Here is a 20,860-nt window from a genome sequence, read left to right on the forward strand (position 1 = left end):
CAGACCTGATTCTAACAGCTGGTAGAGTAAAAGCTTGTACACACAGTGTGCTTTCAGACTTTGATTCTACTGAGTGAGATTGAGAAGTGTTGGATAATGCCCATGCTGGAATGCTATAGGCATTTGTATTTTGATGCTAACATGCAGCTTGAGTCTCTTAAATTTTATATTCTGATAACCAGCAGACCCTGTAGCTTGATTACTAAACTTTAGGATTTCTGAAGAGGAACAGAGTGAATTTAGTTAAAGGGCCATCATTTTTCAGTAGACTTCTCAAAGAGGCAGTCTTGAAAAGTACCATTATGTTGTTTTTCTTAAGGCATCTTCTTTTTCATTCATGTGGTCATGGGAGAATATTAGCTTTCATTTAAAAAAAAAAAAAAATTCCATCCTTCATGATTCTAGAGGAAGGCTCAAACATGACCTGAGTACCCTAAACAGGTCAAAATAGAGGCAAAAAACCCTGTTTTTATCTCATGACTTTGTGGATCTTATCTCATGACTTGTAATTCTTGGGATTTGCAGTGCTGGAGATGTCAACCTCAGTAGCATTCAAGCTGTTAATATCTCATAATCAGTTTTATTTAGTCTATCAGCAGAAGAATACCTGTCAGAGATAGTGAATATCGTTAATTCCAAGTCTGAAACCAGACTGGAGATGTAGAAGATCTATCAAATCCAAGTTTTTCTGGAGCTTGGTCCTTTGCCACTTCATTAGATCTTTTTTTAAGGTAGATAAAGGATAGTCAGGTTATTGTCTGAGCTAATAAGCCTGATGCCCATGAACAAAACCAATCACCACCTTTTGATAGATGGTTGACACTTTTTGCCTATATAGGGTAGGCAGTAACAGTTCCCCATGGTTATGGTCTTGGAATATCAGGTGGCCATAAGAAGCCACAAAATATAGCCAATTGCCAGTAGTTAGACACAGCTCTCTAAGCACATCTAGCAGTTCAAAGCAGTACAAGATTGAAAACCACGTGAGAGTGGTATCATTATCACCACCTGCTCCGCTACCATGTAAGCAGTTGTGCTTGTACAGAACCAGTGTATTTGATACTATATCATTACATTAAACTAGCAATTGCTAATAACAAGGAATGCTCCATTCTTCAGAGCTAAGGTAGCCTCAGTTAATTGCATTCTCTACAGTCTGAAACTGTTCCTGTGAGTAAAATATGACAGGCTATCCAGCTGATGTGGAGAGAGGCTCTGCTTCAATCTTTCTGTAACATAGGAATGCAGAAATTCTCTGTAAAATAGCCAGTGATGCTCAGAATACTCTTCAGCCAGTAGCAACTTGACCTTTCTGCCTCATATAATCAGAAGAACATGGTAACTTAGAGATAATGCATGAAGAAAAGAGATCTAGGTTCTTCCATTAGTATTTTGGGGACAGCTAATGGTTATATACTTCTAATAAACCAGAAACTTTAAGCAATAAAATCCAGAGAATTTTGAAACCTCTTTTCAGCAGAGCAATTGTCTCAAGTGCAGTCGCTTGCTAATTTGCTTCTAATTTGCTTCGCTTCTAATTTGGGAGCTGCTGCACGGAGAACCAGCTCAGCTTTTTCTACAGCAAGGATGTCAAACATGTGGCCTGTGGGCCAGATCCAGTCCGCAGAGCCATTCCATACTGGCCACCAGACTATGGATGGGGCTGATAGGAGTGGCCTACTGCAGAATGGCAATCAGTGGCAAGAAGGATGAGTAATGGCTGACACAGCCTTGGTTGCCCTCTGGCCACTTTGCCACAGCCCTCCCTTTCTGGCCATCAGCCTCTGCAATGTGCCCTGTGTGGGAGCCAGAGCTCAACTGGAGCATGTGTGGCTGGAGCTATGGCATGGGGCACACATGGGCAGAAGCCTCCGCCATGTGCTCTGGTACAGAGCTGAAGCATGCTCCTGTCCAAAGCCAGAGCTGCTGCCACCACATGTTCCAGTCCAGAGCCAGCCCAAGGCATAAGGCAAGTGTGACACCCTTGCACTACCTTGTGCTATGTAGACCTATCTTTTGGGTCTGTCAGCCTCAGAAGAGCACATCACAGAAATGCATTCTCTGTCATACTTGCTACAAGGACTAGATTACTGAAGACATGGTATGCAGTTAGCTCTGTATGTATGTAGCTCTTATGTATGTAGTCTTAGGTATGCAGTAAGCTATAAAATTGCACAAAGAGAAGTTTAGTTGCTTTCATAAGATTATTTTATTCAAAATTAAAATTCCTCTTTCCCATTCAGGAAGAAGTTTCTGTTGAAGTCTTAAAGACCTACATTCAGGTAAGCTTTCAAAAGTATCTTGTCCTGCTTGGCCTATGGTTAATGGTTGAGGAAGAAAATAAGCTTTAAAGTTGTAAAAAAAAAATGCATGAGCCTTCAGAAAAATATTAATTATAGTCTCCTAATAGATATCGAGGTCCTCAGCCACACCTGTCAGACTTTGTAGTAGCAATGCCAAAGTAAGAGTGGGGAGTTGGGGAACCTTAGAAATTTGTTCCGTATTGTCTGATAGCTGTTGTTTGTGTTCAGTTGTATGTATTAAAAATACCCACAGGAAATATAGAATTTGTACAGAAGTATACATTCATTACCTGTGTACATGCTGCTGGGTTTTATTCTTCAGCGAATGATGGCTGAGAAGCACACAGATCTGATAGCCTTCTACGTCAGCCATTTGCCTCAGGAGCTCGCTGTTGCTCAGTATGCTGTATTCTTGGAAGATGTCATGGAAACTGAGCAACGCCATCACTGTCTTGAACTAGCAAAGGAAGCAGGTGAGACCAGCTGAAGCTAGCTAATTAAGTGCTTACCTTCCATTCTTTGTCTAGTTATGTTATCTTTCAGTGATGTTAATTCAGTACCACCAGTCCCAGCCATACAAACGTGGGACAAATTCCTTCTTGATGGATTTCTACTTTTTCGATGTCTCTGTTTTTTCCGTTAAGTTTTTAGATTGGTGGTAATTTTTTCTTAAAGTTAATCAGAATGATTTCTGGTTTGAGAGGATAACATTGTCTTTGTACTTGCTTCCTGAGGTTGGACTTTTCTTTCTAAACTCAGCACAATGTTTGAACATGCAGTCACTTCCAGGCCAGACAAAAAGAACTGCTAAATTAAAAGCAGACATATTAAAGAGGCCAGGGCTTTTCCCAATTCTTGTCTTTCCCTAAACTAAAGATTATGTAGGAAAGACTCATGACGGACCCATACACTACTTCAGGTATTTGGTGTAAAGCTTTCTTCTGTGCTGCTTTGTAATGATCCTTCAAAATATCTACTGTAGCCAAAATAATTTACAGTCTTTCCTTTCTGTTCTTCCCCACGAAATTAAAAAAACAAAAAAAAGTCAAATGATCTGCTTGACTCCTTTCTTGGGAGACACCTAGTACCATTCTCAAACCAGTGTCTCCACTGCTGCACTTTCTCAGTTAATTTAACTCCTACCCATATAACCTGGGTTTCAAAGTTCTTGTTATATGTGACAAATCCTGCCTTCTTTCTTTTTTTGCAAGACAAACTATATGAGTAGGAGACAACTTGGCTCTCACATTTGGGAAGAATCTACAAAACTGCATGGCTTTGGGGTCCCCCTCATCCAACTCCTGTTAAACCAGTTTTTGCCTCTTTAATCCAAGGTTATGGGAATAGATAATTCTTAAGAAATGTGTCTATATGCCTCTCCTTTTACACAGACTGAAAAGCATATGTCAAACTTGCTTTTTTTTAATCCTGCCCCTTCCCAGTGTTCTTATTTTTTCTTAAACTCCAGTCTCCTCTTTCTGAAAGGCAACCATAAATTACCTATTGCAGAAACATATGGCTCAGCCTGAAACTCTGAACATAAAAACAAACAATTAAGAATGCTAAGGACCAATAAACTCCCAATAAAAATACCTCTTGCTGGCAATCTAAATTGGTAGTTAAATATTGCTTATATAATTTTGTCTTTAAATGTAGGTCTGGATGTTGCAACCATAACAAAAACAGTTGTTGAAAACATTCGCAAGAAAGATGCTGGCGAGTTCACTCACCATGACCTTGCTCTAGATAGTGGCACAACAGAGGTAAATGTCCACAGTCAGCAAAACAAATATTCCCCCATGTAACAACTGAACATGGGAGTCTTGGGGCGTGCAGTGTCCTCAGTGTTTGTTTTTTTTAACTAAAGCTGAGAGCAGCACTTTCTGAGTGAGTGAATGTGAGATGCATACTTAGGGAGCGAGAACAGAGTTTGGGTTTGATTTTTGTGTGTTTCTTGAATCTTCGTGGCTGCAGTATGCGTTTGAGTAACAGGAAGGGAAGATAAAATCAGTGGCTTATCTGTGGCAAAAATGTGAAAGAAGGTCTGCTGGGAGGGAGAATGGCAGCTGTTATTAAAATAGTTTACCAATTTTCTTGCTAAGACAGCAAGCTTGTTCTGCCTGAATAATTCTGTGTATGCGTGCACACGCTCACACATGTGCACATGTGCCCAATTCTAATTCTCAATCAAATGAAGAAATTGAAAACTTGCCTTCTGCCAGGGGTTCTTTGTCAACACCATTGAACTGTTATGCCTCTGATCAGACAATAACAGTGACATGATAAAGGCATATTGTAATTGGCTATGGGCATTTCTCAAATTACTATTCAGGAAACAATTGACTGAGTGGAGCTGAAGAAGGAGTTTTGATGACTTGTTTTCTTCAGTAGGTGCATCTACACATGTGCTTTAATCCGTAGTAGCCTATTGTACTGTGTATTAAAGCGTTATGTAAGGTGCAATTATGCTAATGTGCAGTAAAATAAGCTACTGTGCATAAGAATTGCTTTAAATTTAGTACCTCCAATGTGAGGTGCTAAATAAATGCATTAGGCTGCCCTAATGCACAGTACCAAAAGCGCACATTTTTAATATGCGTTAGCAAAAGCACATTAATGCACATGTAGATGCAACCACTAACAATTTAAACGAATTCTGCTAGGACTTTTAAGGGAAGATCAGCAGTTTGCCCTGTAGGTGAGAGAGAGATGCTTGGAATGGATTTGAATAGATCTGGGCTACTGGACAGTGTTCCTCTTTTTCTTAGATAGTTGATACAAAAATTGTGTTTAAAGTAATCTACCATAAGTATCTCATAATGTTGCCTGAAGACTTTTAGGAAGAACATTGTTTATATACATATTTTTTACTTAGTAGATTCAACACTGGCTGATCCTTGAAGAAATTTTGTTTATGTCTAATTAAGTATATTGGCTTCTTACAGGAGGATCGCTTGAAGATAGATGTAATTGACTGGCTGGTGTTTGATCCTGCACAGAGGGCTGAGGCACTTAAGCAAAGCAATGCTATAATGAGGAAGTTCTTGGGTATGATAACATTATAGATTTTGTTGATTTAGTAGATTTAAACATACTATTCGTAGTCTCGTAAGTGCAATAATGGTTATCTAAGAGCATTGGACTTTGGATACATCCCTACCTATCTTATTAAAGAGCAGAAACAAGATGGTGAAGTATTCTCAGTCTTGAAATTATAGAGAATTTGCATCATGCTTAATTGACAGCATTAACAAATTTTGTAAAATAAAAGTGCTGACACTAAGACTATGTTCTCATAGCATCCAAAAAACATGAAGCAGCAAAAGACGTGTTTGTGAAGATTCCACATGACTCCATAGCAGAAATATATAATCAGTGGGAGGAACAAGGAATGGATAGTCCTCTTCCACCTGAAGATGATAATGCTATAAGAGAACATTTATGTATTAGAGCATATCTGGTAAGACTCAAATGCACTGAATGATGAGTACTTGACTTTGCCAAAGAAGTAAACATGTTCCTACGATTCCAGAGAAGTTGCATGTATTTGAGCAACAGTCTATTGTGTTGGGTGCACTTTTGGGGGGATTTTAAAGCAGGGGGTGGGTGTCAGAGATGACCCACAGGCTGGATCTTACCCATGGAGCCCTATTACCTGGCTCATGGTACTGCCTGGGGGGCCCTCTGGCACTCATCTGGCTTGCAGACCAGCCCTGGGCTACTCATCCAGCCCACTGTGCCTGATGAGTTTGACCTCTGTTTTAAAGGATTGAGAAGCTTTTAATGTAGTACATACCAAATGTTGATTCTGTACAATTAGAGAAGCAAGTGATGTTAATTTTTTCTGTTTGACGACTTCATGAAAAAAATCTTTAAATTAGCTTTTAATGAAAACAAGACTAAGAAGATATAACAGAGTGATCCATGGATCAATTCAAAATGTCTGAGTAGTAATCTTTAATGGCAAACTTTTTTTCTGCAATGAAATTTAGGAAGCCCATGAAACCTTCAACGAATGGTTTAAACATATGAACTCAGCTCCACAGAAACCTACACTGCTGTCACAAGCAAGCTTCACTGAGAAAGTAGCTCATGAACATAAAGAGAAAAAATATGAGGTATGTAGATCTTGGCTATTAAGATCTACTAAAATACAGTTCTTCTGTTGATAAAATACATTGTAATAAATTATCAGACATGAGTGTTGCATGTTCCTGTTTAAAGGAACAGTTCTGGTTTGAATAGAATACAGTAGAAATCGACTAATTGGGATGATTGATTGACCCATTGTGAACCCTAAGAGTGAATTAAAAACTCCAAAAAGCATAAGACTTCTTTATAAGGTTTGTATTTTCTATTTGTATTCTGTTGCAACTTTACTTGCAGAACTTCATAGCATACTAGTAGATTTAAAAAAAAAATCAGTTTTAGTAATATAAAACTCCATTGCAATGTTTTGCCATTAACTCTTCTATGGAGAATAAAGGGCAGTACTGTTTTGTGGAAGGACCTACTACATTTATCACACCCTTCCTATATGAATGTTGCTGTTTTTTCTCACCAAAAATCCCCACTGCATACATCAGAAAGTATGAAATGTACAGCATGCAGTTGAATTGAAACATGCAATTTGTTCTAGAGAATATGGCAGAATAAGTTGTCAAAATATTATTGCTTTCTGTGAAGGGTTGCATTTACTCCTGAACCATCTGTTTTTACTCTCTTTAAACAGGCTGTTAAGCATGCATGCAAATGCTTGTGGGCAGCTGGCATTGCAGGCCAACAGCTAAAAACTTAAGTTTTTTGTTTAGAATTAGAACTGCACGTTAGCCTCTGTACATGAGATGTTGTATTAGTATAGGCTTTGGATGTTGTTCTTTTCAGCAATATATACATACTTTATTTACTGTAATGTTTCTTCTCCAGATGGATTATGGAATTTGGAAAGGTCTCTTGGATGCACTAACAGCTGATGTAAAAGAAAAAATGTATAATGTCTTGCTGTTTGTTGATGGAGGATGGATGGTTGATGTTAGAGAGGTAAACAGATTCTTGTACCCTGGAATAGATCTTAAATTGCTGTCTTTACTCAATAATAAGAATTTTTGGCATTCTCAAATTTCTGTTGCTCTTGTCTGCTTGCTTATATAATTTGCTCTCATGGCTTTACTAGCTTGAATGAATTTTTTTCATTGGTGTGGAATATGAGCAGTTGCCATACCCATCAGACCTGTAGTCTGTCTGTCTGTTCCAATGTCTTGATTCTGACACTGTTTGTGGGGGTGGGGGTGTAAAGCAGTCTTTTTGGCAGGCATGCCACAAAATAAGCCCTACGCCCTGCCCAAGTGCTACTCCAATCCTTTTCCCTGCCCAATCTACTGCTCTGCTTTTTGCTCCCTGTCCTGTGCTGCCTGCTCAATCTTCTGCTTTGCTTCCTGCTCCCTACCATATCTGTAGCTGTGCTGCCTGCTCCATCCCTGATCTGGCGCGCACACAGGCTGCTTGTGCCATGCGTGCTACAGATTGGCCATCCCTGTTGTAAAACTTTGTAAAGGGAAATGTATTTAAAACTAATGCATCTTCTCCTGGTAAAAGGATGCTGTAGATGATCCTGAACGAACACATCAAATGATCTTGCTGAGAAAGCTGTGCCTGCCCATGATGTGCTTTTTACTTCATACAGTTCTACACAGTACTGGGCAGTATCAGGAATGTCTGAGGCTGTCTGATACTGTCGCTTCTGAGCGGCATAAACTGTACATGGTGAGTTAGAGCAAATTGATTTTGCTTTTAAAACTAATTTAAAGAAGCATACAGTTGCTTAGAAAATAGCTGTTAATAAAAGAAGATACAAAGTTATGATTAGTATAATCTGGAGTCTTTCCTGTTTTATCCCATTAGTTGCAGTAGTAAAGGACTTCCCCATCAGTGATTCTCAGCCATGGCGTTTCAGCACCATGGGGATGCCTTGAGACCCTTTAAGGGTACCACGCAGTATTACCACTGTTAAACATGCACACACCTACATGCGATTCACAAGATAACCTCAGAGATTTCAAATAGGAATCCGTAGTGTCAAAAATATTCTGATATTGGGGTATTTTTGAGGTCTTTACAGCAGAAAAATTGCTCTCCATATTTGAAAAACAAGTGAAAGCTAAGAGCTGGCGTTTTCTGAGGCTGGTGCTTTCAATCTAAAAAGATAGATAACCACTGGTGTATAAAGGATTAACTTTGGCCTTTTGCTGTGTGTTCGTTAAAAGTCATTAAGGCCTGTAAGACGTAGGCCTGAGAAATTTGGTTATCTGAATATTTCCTCTAAATAGTGTGTGTGTGTGTGTGTGTGTGTGTGTGTGTGCGCGCGCGTGCGTATTTCCCTCCCAAATCCCTGTAGTGGTTTAGGTTGTAGCCGTGTCGGTCTAAGATCAGGGACTAAACACAGACATTGGATTTTTGATACATTACAATCTGCCTGGCAACTGACTCCCCAGCCCAGCCCAGCCCCTGGCTTGTTTACTTTTCATTCCATCCAGGAAGAGCACGCAGCAACTGCTGAAAATTCCTTAGCCTGACGAAGGGTTTTTGAACCCGAAAGCTTGCTTAATAACTATTCTCCAACCATTTGGGTTGGTCTAATAAAGGTATCAAATTCACCCAAGGAACCTTGTCTGCCATTGTTCTGCTGTTGCATTTCACTGCTAGCAATCAAGCCCCTTGAGCCAGTACTGGCAAATGCACTGTATGGCCACATTCAAGCAAACATGGATGTGCGGTATGTGGTGCCACAGACCTGTTTGTGGCACTGCACCACACACTGAACATGCAGGCATTCCCTCCACTGCTATCTTGCAGCACGGGTTTGGTTTGGTTTGGTTTGGTTTTTTTTGACCCTGGGAGATCCTAGGGTCTAAGAAAGCCATGCTGCCCAAAACCTTAGCCTCGCCAGCCAAAGCCACACTCCTAGCTCACCAAGGCCCCCAGGACCCCATGTAAGGCTGCTGGGGCCAGCCCAGTTGCTGGCCCCAGCCTCCCCTACCCCACCCAGGGTAACCAGCTGCACTCCACAGTGCGTGTAGCATGGGAATTCCCCAGGGACAAGAAGCTGTGGCACAAGGTGTGCTGCTGCTTCTCCTTGTCCCCGGGGAAACAAACATCCATGCTTGTCTGGAAATGGCCTACCAGTGCTTCCAAAGATACAGAAGCATTCTTGGTTTTAATCCTTCTGGCAGCAAAATAGCAGGGGGAAGGAGGAAACTGCGTTTTAACAACTGACTGAGAGGCAGAGTTTGCAGGTAAACCAACTACTCTAAGAACCGTGATCTATCTATTTCTACAAGGGGGTCTGAATTCTGATCACCATCTTCGTTACTATTAAATGTTTCTCTGCTGATCTTTGTAGTAGAAATGTTAAGCAGTTTTGAGATTTATGAGCAACTTGGAAGATTGTCTGTGGAGCTGGAGTACTGCCACTCTTCTGGGCTGATTGACAATTACCAGGCTTTTTATTCTAATTGTTGTTATATCTAAGTGTTGAGACACTATTCAACTTATTTTAGGCATGCTAGTCCATTGTTTACTTTCAAATGTATTCTCATGTACAAAAGAAAATATAACCTCATATTTTCATATCTTTATTCATAGGTGTTTTCTAAGGAAGAACTCAAGAAGCTACTACAGAAGCTAAGGGAATCTTCTATAATGCTTTTGGACCAGGGTCTAGATCCTCTGGGATATGAAATTCAGTCATAGCTCTAGAATATATTGACAGAACTTCTGCACAGGAAGTTTGGATATCATATTCTGTTTGAAAAAGTAAATATATTTATCAGGTTTAGGGGACTGTAATGTCTTGACATTTGTAAAATAAAATAATTGAAATTTGAACTTTTGTATTGGAAAAATGCTGACTTAAGCTGCATAGATAACATAACATTGGCCATTCAGCATTTTTTAGTATGTCTTTTTCCAATAAAATTGCTGACAGGCACAAATCTTAGTGGGTTTTTTCTAGCCTATGTGCAAGTGGCTCCATGCGAGCAAACCCCAGTGCCTGTGTAACCAGGCAACTTCCACAGGAACTGCCTGTGATTTGGAACAGAAGAAGAATGTCTAGGAGTGCAGTGGAGAAGGAAGTGAGGCTACAAAAAAAAGTTCTTGGAATGCACAGAAGACAACAGTCCAAAAGAAGGGGCATTAAATGATAAGGAAAAAATAGTTTGAAGTTACTAACACTTCTCAAAAAGAGAGGCTGCCTACTGCTTTCAAGGTTGTTAAAAAAATGTGTGCATGTGTGTGCACTACTGCTGCTGCTTGTAAGTCACGTAACTGCTTCAGGGTTGTGTGATCTCAAACTGGAAGGAAAAGTAATCGGTCTGTATTATGCAGATCTGAGAATACATAAACAGGGCTGACTGATTGCTATTTCCTTTAAAAACAAAACAAAACTCACCTGTGCTTGTTCATATCTGTTTTAGTTCTTATTTCAACTGAGAGCTGAAGCTGTATTTCTGGTCATCTCTGAAAGAATATAAAGAGCCTAGGGGCATTTTGCATGAAGTTTTTTAATTTAGGTAGTCCATGCTTGGAAATTTCTGGTGCAGCAATAGAAGAGGAAACTCCTATTATTTCACACAGACTATATGTATATGAAGAAACTGTACTAGTAAGCATTGGGCAATACTATTCTGTTTGTCATTGCTTTCTCTATAGTGGGCACAGAATAACAAAAAAAACCTCCCTGCTTTCAAGGGCTGGGAGTAGTGGGGAGCTTAACAGGAAGGCTGGAATCAGAAAGTGAGGACTTTTGAGTTCTTCACTTAGAGGCTCTGAGAGCTAATCATAAGGACCATCAGGCCAGTCTTCTACTTGTTTTCTTAATATCAACTGATTTTCACACGTGACAAGGAGCCTGTTACAGCCACAAAAAATAGTTTCCAGAACAAGCTTGTTGGTCTTGCTTGGATGCTAGCTGTGGTGTGTATGAGAACTTAGTGTCTTCTAAGTTCAGTTTAAGTACAAATTTCCCAGATACAAGTCAAGCCCTGGCTTCTCTTTGTTCTTTCCTTGCTACTAGTAATAAAAGTTCTGCAGACCTACCGTATTTAATGGTGTATAGGTTGACCCCACCCCAGCTTTTTGATTTGAAAAGTGAGGATTTTCATAAGCATGATGTATAAGGCGGGGCTGGACTCAGCACTCGGCTGTTGTGGTTCCATCTGCGAGTGGTGCTGTTTGTGCTGCACCAGCCAAGTACCAATTCCCGGCCCCATCCACTACGAGAGGCGCTGTTTGACCACTGGGCTCAGCACTCGGCAGTGCCACTCACAGCACACAGGGACACCAGCCCTTGCAGGCCCAGGGCCAGTCATAGGATGGGCCTGTGCCAGCCGAGCACCAAGCCTGTCCTCTGCAAGCGGGTATCCCCAGCCGAGCACCGAGACCAGACCCTGCACCAGCACTATCCCCATCCCCTGCAAGCAGTGCCGGGCTAGCAGGGGATGGGGCCACACCAGCAGGTCCTGTCTGCTGTGAGTGGACTCGGCACCACTTGCAGGGCGATACAGTGTATGAGTAAGTCAAGGTTGAATTTCAAGAACTAAAAATTGGACTTCAAACCTCCAATTAATTTACTCAATTTCATGGTGTATAAGTCCTCAAAAGTGCTTGTGCTGTAAGGACTGGAGAATGAAGCAGCTGGAATGTTGCAACTATTTCTTGGGGTAAATGTGATATCTTTTATCAGACAAACAAAATAGTTGGAAAAAATTGTTCTTTGCAAACTTTTGGGTACAAAAACCCTTCTTCAGGCAGAGGGAGAACCTGTAAACTCTCCCTTTGCCTGAAGAAGGGTTTTTGTTCAGAGAGGGATTCGGGGGTTTCCTATGTGACCCCTAAAGGGGCACAGGGGTGTGAATGGATGAAAAAATGATTTGGGGTAACTGATTTTTCTCCGGCCAAAAACCAAAAATGATGAGTGCTGACCGGGGGGAGGGACTGCCCCCCAGCGGGGGGGGGGCAGCAGTGTATCAAGTGGGTGTGTGAGGGGTGAAAGTGTGTGCGCCTGAGGGGATGAGTGACCCTGCGCGCCAAGCGGGGCTGGGGAGAGGGTATGCATGTGTGAGGTTGTGTGAGAGGTGGGTAGGTGAATCTCTGGGTGGGGGGATGGCAGAAGGTGTGTGTGTGCTGGGGGGGGTGTTGGGTATGGGGGGTGTTGGAGAGGGGCTGTGTGAGGGGTGGGTGACGGGCTGTAGAGGATGCGTGTGTGGGGGGAGATGTCTGTGGCAAGGGGTGTATGCACGTGTCAGGCGGGGTGCACGCGCCTGTCAGAGAAGGGTAGGAGGGGTGCATGTGCGTGGCGGGGGGTAGGGGTCGGCCTCGCCTGCGCAGGGGGCGGAGGCCGCGCTCCCCTGCCCGGGGTCCCGCCCCGCCCCGCCGGCCCCTCCCCCGCCCCCTTCCCCCTCCTTGTGCAACCGGAAGATCCTGCGCCCGGAGACACGTGAGTCCGCGGTGGGCGGGGGCAGCAGCACGGCGCCCGCCCCGGGGAGCGCTGGCCGGGGCCGGGGCCGGGCTGCCCGCGCCGGACGCGCTGCTGGGGCCGCCGCAGCAGCAGCAGGAGATGGGCGGTGCGGCGGCGCGGGGCCGGCTGGCGGCGGCGCTGGTGGCCAACCTGGGCTCGTCCATCTGCATCGTGTTCCTGAACAAGTGGTTGTACGTGCGCCTGGGCTTCCCCAACCTGAGCCTCACGCTCGTGCACTTCGGCGCCACCTGGCTCGGCCTGTCGCTGTGCCAGGCGCTGGGCGTCTTCGCCCCCAAGAGCCTGCGGCCCGGGCAGGTGCTGCCGCTGGCCCTCAGCTTCTGTGGCTTCGTGGTCTTCACCAACCTGTCCCTGCAGAACAACACTATCGGCACCTACCAGCTGGCCAAGGCCATGACCACCCCGGCCATCGTGGCCATCCAGACCCTGGCCTATGGCAAGACCTTCCCCCTGCGCATCAAGCTCACCCTGGTGAGGGGGGCCCTCTGCCACCGGGGCTCGGAGAGCTTGGGGCGGACCATGGGTGAGGGGCCAAGGGTGTGTGGCAGGGGCCTTTCCCTCACTTGCCCTGCCTCTTCCAGGTCCAGCCCTTTGGCAAAGCCTCTGGGCAAGAAAGGTGGGCTGGGCTGCTCTGTGCTGGGGTGCCACTGCCTTGGGTACATCCCGGTCCCTTGAACCCCCTGGAACCAACACCACAGCCGCCCCGCGGGCCCTGCCAGGCCGCTCAACAGAGCCCTAACGCCGGGCTCAGGTCTGGTGTGTGTGTGGTGGTTTTCTGCTTTTCTTGTGTTGAGGGATACGTGGCTCGAGTCACGTCTCTGACAAGCCTGGGTAGGAGCCAGCCCAGGAGAAAATGCAGGTTTGCCTGAAGCAGGGAGAGGAGGTAAGCTGCGAAGTTGTGTGTGGAAGTTGAATGCGGTGGCTCTTCTGTAACTGCTGGAAGGCCTGGGGAACTCTGGGTCAGCTGGTTACGGGATGGATGGGGGAAGGCACTTCCAAAGCATCATGGGTACACTAAGTTTCAAGCCATTGACTTCCACCTCCTGTAAATGTAAATAATATCAACTGCTGTGTGTTTTTTCTTGCAGATTCCCATAACTTTAGGTGTGTTCTTAAACTCCTATTACGATGTCAAGTTTAACTTCCTTGGAATTGTGTTTGCTACTCTGGGTGTTCTGGTTACATCTCTGTACCAAGTGGTTGGTAACTATTATTCTTTCTTTCTTTTTTTTATTTTTCACCAAATGTTGCAACAGAACTGACTGGTCAACAGTGTTTCAAATATTGGAACATAATGTCAACGAGTTGAATGGTCTAGAAATGTTTTAAAGCTATTGCAACACTATACCAGTGCCTAGATGGAGAAGAGATTTCATTTAACAGACATCTCTTTGTTCAAGCAGAAAAAGGTATATAGATATAGTGACTGTAAGATGCTTGTGAGCTATTTCAGAAAAGGTGCACATTTTTAACAGTGCAAGGGACTGACCATTGGTACAGTTTATTTTAGGATTCTAATAAAATTATAGGGGATTATTGTGGACATCTAGGCTGTGCTCCTGTCTTAATGCAAGACATTGGGCTTACCTGAGTTGATATCTACTTGAATTGGCATATATATCTTTTAGAAAAGACAAACATCCATTCTTGACTTTAAAATTTCTAGTCACAGACAATCTACCACAGTGCTTGGGGAGTTGTTCTAGTTATTGATGATTCTTAAGAGTCAAAACCTTGTGCTTACTTTCATCTTGCAGCTATTGGATCTTCTTACACTTTTGTCTGAGATTGAAGAGCTCTTTGTTATCAGAATTCTTTCCCCGTTAGTAACCCCTTTACCTTATCTTTGTTAAGTTAAACAGATTGAGCTTCTTGTATCTCACTTTAAGGCATGTTTTCTAATCCTTTAATTATTCTCATGGCTCTTCCCTGAACCATCTCCAATATTTCAACATCCTTCTTGAACTGTGAACACCACAATGGGACACTGTATTTCAGTAGTGGTTGCACCCGTGACAGATAAAGAGGTAGTATATCATTCCTGTCTGACATTCCACTGTTTATGCATCCAGGGCTACATTTAGCCCTGGCCTCCCACTGGAAGCTCAGCTGATTATCCACCAGGATCCCAAAGTCCTTTTACAAATTCCTTTTTCCCAGGATAGAGTTCTCATCCTGTTGAGGTGGATCCTTCATCGCTTGATATCTTTAGATCAAAATTCCTAGACTAGATGCCTTTCTGATTCACAAGTGGTAGCACAATAAGTAGCTCTGGTAGAGTGAATTGGTTGGCCTGTATTTCAAGAGGTCAGACTACATCAGGGGTGGGCAAAACGTGGCCTGCGGGTTGGATGTGGCCCACCAGGCCATTCCATCTGGCCCACAAGACCCCTAAAAAATTTAGAAAATATTTATCTGCCCTGGGCTGCCTGTCATGCGGCCCTCGATGGCTTGCCAAAACTCAGTAAGCGGCCCTCTGCCAAAAATAATTGCCCACCCCTGAACTGCATGAAGATAAAGGTTCCTTTTGGTCTTAAAATGTATTAAAAGAAACAAGAGAAACAGGCAGCGTTACCTGGCGTGGCCAGACTGCGTGTATCTTGCAGATATCTAAGTTGATATTTAGGTGAAATCATGTCTTGTCCTTTAACAGAAAGCTCTGATGTGTTTTAATTTAGAGCCGTGATCATTTCACTATATTAATTTTATTAAACGTTAGCTGTAGAGCATTTCTTCAAAAATGCTAAATTAAGCATTAAAAATCCTTTGTCTCCCAGCTTTTTATAACATTCATCTTAGTAATCATAGAAACTAACATGCAGCAATTATTCTGAATTATGCATATTGTTTAAAATTGGGGTTTTCTATATCAAAATAAGTTCATGCATAGTATAACTGAAAGCTAAATTGGTATTCATTATGTGTGTTTGCTCATATAGTGGTTAGTGATAAATGAAGTGGAAAACAAAAAGGAAGAGATACAGATAAGTAACATACATATTATGGTAGGAGCTTTATTTGTAATGTAATGATACCGTGTAGTACTTGAAATATGGGTTCCCTATGGACCTCTGTCATAAGGATACACTGCAAAGTTGTTATGCTTTGAAGAACAGCATAAAATATTCTGTGTTAAAATATGTGAGATTTTAAGTTTTATGTTGACAGCATGCCAGTAACTAGGTGTAGTCTGTTGCAACTTTGATAATCATGCTGTGGCATCCCCCAATACAGAATATTACAAGTACTAGTAGATCTCACAATGTTGTTTGCTCTTTTTGTGGAAGGCACTCAGTATGTTTTTACACTTGGTTCAGAGTGTAGTATTAGAAAGACAGGAGCCAGCAGTTTTACAGTCCTTCCACTTTTCTATCTGTACTCGGGTAGAAGACTTTTCTCATAAAATATGGGAAGAGAAACAAAGGGAGAAAAAGTCAAGAGCTAACTGTTAGACAGCTTGTTGAAAGAAATTATTCGTGTTCTTTTTTTTTTTTTTCCTCATCAGTCTTCTCAGCACTGTCTACCCAGAGTAAAGTGAAGACCAGTATGTCTCTGTTTGAGACATAAGGAGAGGTGGAAAACAATACTGTCCGTATTAAATTCCCTCCACATTAGTAGCTAAGTTTGCTTTTATGATAGGGTTTGATTTTTCTCATGTTTAACACCATTTTTCCTCTTGGTTTTAGTGGGTGGGAGCCAAGCAGCATGAGCTGCAGGTGAACTCTATGCAATTGTTGTACTATCAGGCACCAATGTCCTGTGCCATGTTGTTCTGCACCGTACCCTTCTTTGAGCCAGTATTTGGAGAAGGGGGGATATTTGGACCATGGACACTTTCTGCTGTGGTAAGATTTATTTGTTCTTTTTATTTTATTTTAAATTAGATACCAGTGCGTTTATCACTTAGTACAATAGGTTCAAATATAGCTTTTAACAGTAAAGGAAGCAAGAGGGGTGACTTTGTGCCACTTTGGCATCTTTGTTAGTAGATTTGACTGAGTATCTTTTTCAGCCCACTCATGTTTGCATGTAAGAAATCAAGAAAGTAGCAAATTTCCTTCAGCTATACCTATCTCATAAAATTGTTGTGAGGGCTCAGTTGAATTTCTGGGGCCACTGCCTCAGACAGAGGGAGTAAAGAAGAAACAATGCATGTTGTAGCACTGTTTGCCTTTCATGAGCATGTTCTGAACTTCTTACTCAAGTTGTCTGCACTGAATTTGAAATCATATTTGCATTTTTCTGTTCTCAATTTTCTTTGTTCTCTTATGTGATGTTTCCCGATTTGTATTTGAAAGTAAAGAAACTTACTTAAACAACTTGAGGTGTAACTGAAGTTGGTGAGAAATATGTTGGATTACTGACTGTGTCTGTTAATCCACAGATAATGGTGCTGCTGTCTGGTATAATAGCCTTTATGGTAAACTTGTCCATTTACTGGATCATTGGAAATACCTCTCCTGTCACGTATCCTTTGTGTTTGTCACTTCCTATTTTCAAATGAATAGGATTTGTGGTAACTTAGCTATATATTATAATGGAAATAAAAGCCTTGGCAAATTGGTAATTTACCAACTTTATCCTGAATATTACAGTTGTAAGAGCTCAATCCAGTTTTAGCCTGTTTTCTTATGGTTCATTTAGACACTGGTCATTAATGCAGTAATGTGATCTTTTTGTCTCTAAGAACATTTGCATGCACCTTTGTGGCTCTATGTAAGAAGTGTATAAAGTGATTGTTGTTTGTGTATTGGTTGATTTGTGCAGCAAGTTGGATGAAACATCTCATGTAAATACAATTTGTCACGTATCATAATTGCACAGATTAAAGTGGAAAGTTGTGGGGAAAGAAATCTGTGTGAAATGCCACAGTTTATTTTTGGTTTAGATGGTGATTTGTTTTTTTGACAATTGTTATCCTTAACAGATACGCAGGTATAATATGTTTGGACACTTCAAGTTCTGCATCACTCTTCTGGGAGGGTACATCTTATTTAAGGATCCATTATCAGTAAATCAAGGTCTTGGGATTCTGTGCACATTGTTAGGCATTTTAGCATATACCCACTTCAAACTTGGTGAACAGGAAGGCAGTAAGAGTAAATTGGTTCAGCGTCCATAAACCAACATTTCTTGGGAGAAGCATTCATCATATCGGGAGGTAAATGCTGTAAGAGTTGCTGTGACTTTCACATCCATACCAAATGAGCTAATGGTGGCTACTGTTTCAGTAAATATTGAAGGAATTCTGACCCTGTGATCTGACAGTATTATTATTGTAAAGAAGCTTTGAGGCCCATACGTGCAGATATTCCAATATATAAGGACACTTGCTGCCTCTTTGACTTTTAGACAATGAAAGGGCACCTTGCTTTTTTGCTGTTTATGTTAAAAGAGCTGTCAACCATAACTCTGATTCCAAAATGATTCCTCATGTATAGGGATCCTGGTTTTCTGTGATTTTAAAAAAAAAATCCCCAATTTCCAGCTTAAAAAAAAAAAGTAACCCCAAATCCACATTTAAATGGAACGCCACTAATATATATATATATATATATATATATATATATATGCATGCATGCATGCATGCATGCAGTGGTGGTTCATTTTAAACATGGAAAAATGTGGATTTGGGGTTACTTTTTTAACCAAATATTGGGGATTTTTTTTTTTTTAAATCAGAGAAAAGCAAAAATATGTGTGCAGGGATCCTGGTTAACTATGTGAATTACTTTCAGCTGAATGGTTCGAGTAGAATTATTAGTGAAACGATGAATGGAGACAGCAGCTGTAATGATCAACTTGAACCAACTATCCCTTCCACCCCTCCCCCTGCAAATGGTAGAGATGTTGAAAACAAGATCTGCACTTTGAGTTGATCTTTACATGTAACAGTATTTGATAAAGTCACTGATATTTGGAACATTTCCTGTTTCTGCTTCACAGTTTTCTTACATTAATGAAAATTGTTTTATGGTTGGCACGTGGAAATATTGGGGGCAGCTAAAAAACTATGTCCGGACAGGGCCCAAAAGAGATCTTTTTAATAAGTATGTGTAAACTGTCATGGGGTAGAAAGTGTGGTATGAACCTCATACTGTTCTAGTTTTTGCTCTTCTGCATCTCACCCATGCAGACACCTTTCCCTGAAAAGGTTCACTGTATAAGAAGAACCCAAAGAATAGCTGGGAATCTTATGTTGGGGTCCCTTCAGGAAATCTGCAGCAACCAGTGAGGAGCTTGGGTTGGGCACATGTTCTGCAGTAATTTGTGGTGTATAAATGACTGCTCTGTGCCAAAGCCAGGCTTAGTTTTTTAGCCATTTGGGAAAAGCTAAAGTACCACCTTATAGAAAACATTAACATGACAATGTTCCTGCTTTCAATAAATCTGTTAAATGTGTCTGCCGGATTTGCAAGTGCTTAAAATTTATTTGCACTACTTTAATCATTGCATTTTTATCTCTATCTGTAGTAGTTTTAAGTTATAAGCAGAAACAGGTGTTTGGGTTCTACAGCAGCCCACAAGAATGACTGGATAGCTGGGTTCTCTCAGCTTTTTAACAGTACAAATGATCAAAACCCTTAATGTTGTTTTAATGTGCAAGAAGCAATCTGTCACCTTTTACAGTACAGCCTGTTTTCAGGCTTGGAAATTATTTATTCAATTTTCAGAGCACTTGATTTAAAAAAAAGTCTATTTCTCTCGGGTAGGGTAGCCTAAGTTTACATCATACTATATTGTTTCAGTATTATGAACAGCTAAAGAATTTTGTGTCTTTGCCAACTGTGTCTTAGGCATTTGTACAGGTCCAAGGAAAATTTCTTTTATAAACATTTTTATAAATCCTATAATTTGTTAGCTTAAAAACCAATCTGGAGTGCTGAGAAATGTGTTTAGAACTGTCTGATATTTAGGTGCACATTCTTCAGTCTGTGCACTGAGAAAGCAGGTTGCACTAATTTGTGCTGTGCACAAGCTCCTCTAAAATGTAAATAAATCACAAGGACATTCTTAGAGTTAGAAATGAAATGACTGGTTTAGAAGCCTGTATGACAAAAGACCTAAGATGGGATTAATGTGAATATATTACGTGGGGAGAAAACTAGCCAAAAATGTGTGATGGTAAAAATGGCTCCTTAAAAATGAGACAGGAGCAGATCTTCAGAACTGCAAAAGAAAATTAAGGAAGTGATTTAAACACTGGCTATTTAAGAGGGTACACAATAAATACACTCTGTTCCTGGGTACAAGTCCTATAGGGTGCTTGCCTGGATTTTTTTCATATATTGAACAGTTTTACTTTGGGTTTTGCCCATTATGCCTAATGAATAAAATAATTTCTTGGACTTTTATTTTTGTCTCTTTCTTTATCAAATGTTTCACAACATTAACAGCCAGACTTATCTAATCTTGGGATGACATTGCTGTCTTGATACAGTTACGTGGCTTGAGCATCAATGTCCTAGGGGGGAGACAGAATTTTAGTTACTTGTTATATTTGGGGGCAAAGAATTGCTGCTGCATCTGTTTCCCAGATTGATTGAATTGCCCGGCTCTTTACTTAAATACAGCATCTGCAGTACAAGACACAAAGCTACAAGTAGTGCTAAACTTGTATATGTGGATGCACCCTTTATAGTTTTTGTTTAGTTAAGCTAATTGTACACACACAGGAGGCTCTTTTCATCCCTCTTCTACGTGACAGGCTCTTCATGTGCCATCTTCCCATCCTTCTCTACTTCAGGGGTTCTTTATAAACTCATTCGATCTCTTCACTCATGCAAGGGACTGTGTATGTTCCCCATTTTCACTATAGCTTTTATAAATGGCATTATTTCCCGCACCCTTCTCCCATAACCCGGGGCTCTGTAGTCATCCTTTATCCCTGCACCAGGGTCCCTGTGTATCCACCCATCAACCCTTGTCTGGTGGCAGGGATCCTGCTTTCTCCACGTGCCAGAGCTCTGTGTGTATGAAGAAAGAAGTCTTTCAGGATGTCCACCTTTTAAATGGTATGGGG

The 20,860-nt window shown here is 41.5% G+C and overlaps 2 protein-coding genes across 6 annotated transcripts in view; both read left to right on the top strand.

Moving 5' to 3' along the window:
• Positions 1-10,294, top strand: part of NUP107 (nucleoporin 107) — a 44,162-nt gene extending 33,868 nt beyond the window's left edge. For all 5 annotated transcript variants that reach the window (XM_059726077.1, XM_014595894.3, XM_059726076.1 and 2 more), the window contains 9 exons: positions 2,244-2,282; positions 2,626-2,776; positions 3,960-4,066; positions 5,249-5,351; positions 5,603-5,763; positions 6,296-6,421; positions 7,230-7,343; positions 7,899-8,066; positions 9,945-10,294. In XM_059726077.1, coding sequence (XP_059582060.1) covers positions 2,244-2,282; positions 2,626-2,776; positions 3,960-4,066; positions 5,249-5,351; positions 5,603-5,763; positions 6,296-6,421; positions 7,230-7,343; positions 7,899-8,066; positions 9,945-10,052 — 1,077 coding nt within the window. In that variant the 3' untranslated portion in view covers positions 10,053-10,294. The remainder of the gene's footprint in view (positions 1-2,243; positions 2,283-2,625; positions 2,777-3,959; positions 4,067-5,248; positions 5,352-5,602; positions 5,764-6,295; positions 6,422-7,229; positions 7,344-7,898; positions 8,067-9,944) is intronic.
• Positions 10,295-12,828: 2,534 nt separating this feature from the next.
• On the top strand, positions 12,829-20,192 carry SLC35E3 (solute carrier family 35 member E3). The gene is made up of 5 exons (XM_006267066.4): positions 12,829-13,308; positions 13,926-14,036; positions 16,524-16,682; positions 17,222-17,304; positions 17,773-20,192. Exons 1-5 carry the CDS (start codon positions 12,919-12,921, stop codon positions 17,957-17,959), a joined length of 930 nt encoding a protein of 309 aa, XP_006267128.1. The 5' UTR covers positions 12,829-12,918; the 3' UTR covers positions 17,960-20,192.
• The last annotated feature ends 668 nt before the right edge of the window (positions 20,193-20,860 follow it).

Source organism: Alligator mississippiensis, chromosome 4 (assembly GCF_030867095.1).
Source record: "Alligator mississippiensis isolate rAllMis1 chromosome 4, rAllMis1, whole genome shotgun sequence".
Taxonomy (NCBI): domain Eukaryota; kingdom Metazoa; phylum Chordata; order Crocodylia; family Alligatoridae; genus Alligator; species Alligator mississippiensis.

Excerpts from the sequence above, each read along its gene's own strand:
- SLC35E3 (XM_006267066.4), top strand. The coding sequence starts at position 12,919 with ATGGGCGGTGCGGCGGCGCGGGGCCGGCTGGCGGCGGCGCTGGTGGCC. Across the intron at positions 13,309-13,925 it reads TGCGCATCAAGCTCACCCTG|ATTCCCATAACTTTAGGTGT; the intron begins GTGAGGGGGGCC and ends TTTTTCTTGCAG. Across the intron at positions 16,683-17,221 it reads CATGGACACTTTCTGCTGTG|ATAATGGTGCTGCTGTCTGG; the intron begins GTAAGATTTATT and ends GTTAATCCACAG.